The sequence below is a fragment of the Orycteropus afer genome, unplaced genomic scaffold (assembly GCF_000298275.1).
Source record: "Orycteropus afer afer isolate SDZICR_OR568_19922 unplaced genomic scaffold, OryAfe1.0 scaffold00165, whole genome shotgun sequence".
NCBI lineage: Eukaryota > Metazoa > Chordata > Mammalia > Tubulidentata > Orycteropodidae > Orycteropus > Orycteropus afer.
Genome location: NW_006921752.1, coordinates 6,762,009 through 6,766,398, shown reverse-complemented (window position 1 = coordinate 6,766,398; position 4,390 = coordinate 6,762,009). Strand labels below are relative to the sequence as shown.

General features: G+C 37.0%; 1 protein-coding gene across 1 annotated transcript in view; it reads left to right on the top strand.

The window, feature by feature from the left end:
* DIAPH2 (diaphanous related formin 2) overlaps window positions 1-4,390 on the top strand; it is a 1,278,863-nt gene that overhangs the window by 330,286 nt on the left and 944,187 nt on the right. The window contains exon 12 of the mRNA XM_007946556.1: window positions 1,072-1,188. Coding sequence (XP_007944747.1) covers window positions 1,072-1,188 — 117 coding nt within the window. The remainder of the gene's footprint in view (window positions 1-1,071; window positions 1,189-4,390) is intronic.

The following is a 4,390-nucleotide window of genomic DNA, read 5'->3' as shown; positions in this document are numbered from 1 at the left end:
AGGTGTCTCTCTCTCTCAGCAATGCATGTCTCTCAATGTCTCTTTCTCAGCAGCGTGTTTCTCTCAGGAGTGTGTTTCTCTCAGCAGCATGTCTTTCTTAGCCAGCAGCCAGAGAGACTTTCTGCCACTAGGAGGGCTTCTTTTGAGCCTGGAAGAGTTGCCAAACTAATCAATCCCAATATCAGAGTTCTACAAACCTAAAAGAGCAAACTTCCTAGAAGATTGCTTCATGCCACTCTCAACAGAAATACCCCAGGTGGATAACTTTAACAATCAGGAGCTACTCAGTTGCTCAAGGAAAATTTCACCACGGGGTTTACAAAGACTTATGGATAGAAAAGCCATACCAGGTGATTTACTACACCACAAGTTTGAACCCACCCGACGTTCCGTGGGAGAAAGATGAGGCAGTCTACTTTCATGAAGATGTACAGCTTTGGAAACCCTACGGGGCAGTTCTTCTTTGTCCTGTAGGGTTGCTATGAGTTGGAATTGATTCAGTTGCAGGGGGAGTGCTATGATTTTATCACAGTCACACCAGTTGCTGGGTGGCATGAATGGTTAAGTACTCAATAACTAGCCAGATGTTGGCAGTTCAAATACACCCTGACGTTGCCTGGCAATCTACTTTCAAAAGATCACAGCCTTGAAAACCCTATGGTGCAGTTCTACTCTACACACATGGGATTTGAGGTCACCATGAATTGGACTTGACTCTTTGGCAACCAACAACATCATAACCACAGGGATATTAAGAAAATCTGGTTTTCTTGTTGGGATTACTGTTCCAAAGATACAAACTGTAATCTAGACTTTAAATTGTAGTGGATAGCTTATCATTTAAGGTTATGACAGATAACCTTGGAAATAATTTAAGTCTGTTTTTCTAATTAAAAGATGAAAATGATTCTATAGATCTAATTAGCTTATGTAAATGTTTAAATACTGAATCTTGAAATTGAAGGTTTAGAAGCAGTGGTGGAAACCAAATAATAAATCAGTATTTTTAACAAAAAATAAGCAAGTTTTCATCAAGAATCTGTGATATTTTTTCCTTTACTTACTTTCTACCGATATGAATGAAGTGTACCATCTTCTATATAATATGTTGAAGGACACTACTGCAGAAAATTACTTTTTATCCATTCTACAGCATTTTTTGCTCATCAGAAATGATTATTATATCAGGTAAGAGGCAATTCTGAAAGTCTGATGTTTATAATTTAAATTGGATATTAAACGATAAAGAACAACATACTGGGGCCAATATGGTATATGCATAGATACCCAAGAGGAGTGTTAACAGATTGACTTTTTTAGGTAATATATATTTTTTAAAGTATTCATTTATTTTTAATTGGACCAGAAGAGAGAACCTACTTACAAAATTGGGGTACCTTAATGACAGAACTTTCAGTAGCAATGGACCCAACAGACGTTGTCCTTATAATGAATTTTCATTACTAAATAATGGTTCTTACACATTTTAATACGTATAGCTTTTATTTATTTTTCCATGTAGTAATAGATATGATTTTAGCTTCTAAGAAAATAATCATTCTAGTATTTCAGTTTCATGTCCACTATTGTAATTCTTCAAAGTAAGTACGATAATGACTCATAAAGTTAGAACTTTTAGAGTCTAGTAAGTAGAAATATATCTGAAAACCAAAACATTAGAAAAAGATCTGACAGTAACTAAAATTACCCATCAGTTGATGACCACAATCTTATATTTAAGTATGTTCAAGGGACACTTAGTTATCCAGAGGTAACTACAGTGAGGAAGTGGGAATAGATCTGTTATGTTGTGGGGAATTGCAGTCAATGTCATGAAACAAAATGTGTATGAACTTCTGTATGGAAAATTTGCTCTGTGAACTTTCACCCAAATCACAATAAAAAATAAAAGACACTTAGTTGTCCTTTATATTCATTGTTTCTTAATTTATATGAAATTCTGTCATATTGGGTTCTCTGATTCCTCAAATTCTGTTCAATTAAAGAAAAGATGCAGAAAAGATGGTAATGCGTTTTAAAGTTTTAAATTTTTGTTGTTGTCTAATTTAAGTTGTGGCAATTTAAGGCATAGTAAAGAGCCCTGGAAGGAGCTCTGGTGTAAAGTGGTTAGGGCATTTGGCTGATAACCAGAAGGTCAGAAGTTCAAAGCTACTAGCTGCTCTGCAGAAGAAAGATGAGGCAATTTGCTTCCGTAATGATTTACAGCCTTAAAAACCAATGGGAGTCACTGTGAGTCAGAATCAATTCAATGACAGTGAGTTAGTTATTTTTTGTTTTTTCAAAAGGCACTCTGGTAGCACCATGGTTAAGTGCTTGCCTGCTAAATGAGAGAGAGGTCGGCAGTTTGAACCCACTAGCTGCTCCAAGGGAGAAAGATGTGGCAATCTGCTTCTGTAAAGATTATGGCCTAGGAAATGCTATGAGGCAATTCTGTTCTGTTACATAGGGTCACTGTCAGTTGAAATAGACTTAACAGGAACAGGCTGTTACCATGGATAATCAGTAACCTGCAGAAATAATTTGTGTGAAATTTTACATTTCTGAGTAACTCTGAATAAATGAGAAGTTATTCTTTCATCATATCTTTTTTATCCTGAGAACATCCATGTGAGATAGAGATAAGAAAAGCACTTTTAATCCTTTGATGATTAAGATGGCCTAAAGAGAACAAGTCTGTTTTCCTTATTTACCCAAGGAATTGACTAGACTGAGATTACAATCTGGTATTATTTACCCTAGACCTGATGATGACTTGAAACAGGCCCCAAGGTATAATATGTATCACTATGTATTCTTATTCTTAGTTTTGTGATCAACCCCATGTTTAAACACATAGAAGAGCAATTAGTTATTAGGTCACTGTATTTAGGGATGTTTATGTCATAATTAGTGGTGATACCACCTCAGAAATCCAAGAAGGAGTCAGTATGAGTCGGCTTCAACTGTCAGCAGTGAATTTAGGTGTCATAATTTTCTATAGTAGTACTACTGAAAATTTCCCTTCTGTTGAATTTATTAAAACCAAAAGAAAACTCACTGCTGTAGAGTCGTATCTGACTCATAGTGACCCCTCCTTGGGTTTCCATATCAGTACAGGTGTAGATTGCCCAACCTTCCTTCCCAGGAATTGCTGGTGGGTTTGAACCGTCAGCCTTCTGGTTAGCAGTCAAGTGCCTTAGGCACTATGCCACCAGAGCACCTTTGAATTTATTAGCCACTGACAAAATAATAGATTTCCTCAAAATTTTAATATAAGAAGTGCTTTTTTTTTTTTTTTGCAACATGCAAGTGATCATGTTTAAAGCCAGAATTACATTGATAAATTGCAAAATTAGGATATGGTTTAAAATGCTTGACACTCTAGACAAATTGAGGCTCTAGCCATGCATACTAACCATGTATACTTCTGTAAAATTGATCTTTTAAAATATGTATATAAATAGATCTTTGTAATAATCTCTAACATAAGTGGCTCAGTCCAGTTTTGTAAGCCATTATCTCTATGTTGAGTAAAAGTGTAGTAGTAAATTCAAGATGATGTTTTCCACCTCATACCAAGATTTAAAAAAAAAACCAAAAACTGCCATGGAGTCAAGTGCAACTCAAAGCAGCCCTCATTGGTTTTCCAAGGCTGTAAAGCATTACAGAAGTAGATCTCCCCATCTTCCTCTTGTGGAGTAGCTGGTGGGTTCAAACCACTGCCCTTTTGGTTGGCAGTCCAATACCCTAGGGAGCTCTGGTAGCATAGTGCCTAAGCCACTTGACTGCTAACCAGAAGGCTGGAGGTTCAAACCCTCCAGCCACTCCTCGGAAGGAAGGTTGGGCAATCTACTTCCGTAGAGATACTGCTTCAGAAACCGAAGGAGGAGTCTCTCTGAGTCAGGTCCAACTCGATGTCAAACAACAACAACAACCCAATACCTTAACCATAGTACCACCCAAGCTTCTTAATACCAAGACACTTATCCCTTTGTGAAATTGGGAACTTGTGTTTGAAAAAAAAATTGAGAAATTATGGAAGCCTAGAACCATTTCTGTATCCATGGATATAGGGCTACTTGGTCACTTGTTCTCATTAACTTTTAAAAACAATAGCTTACTTAAGTAGATAATGTTGACAAATATCTTAAAACACACACATGAATCTCAACAAACTAATGTATTAAGTCATCAAGTGTTCACCCTTGATAATATCACAATGAGTTTTATACTACAGAGTTCAGACCATCTTTAGGCTTGTTGTTGTTGTTGTTATGTGCCATCAAGTCGGCCCGACTCATAGCGACCCCTCCTTGGGTTTCCGAGGCAGTATCACTACAGAAGTAGGCTTGCCCGACCTTCCTTCCGAGGAGTGGCTGGTGGGTTTGAA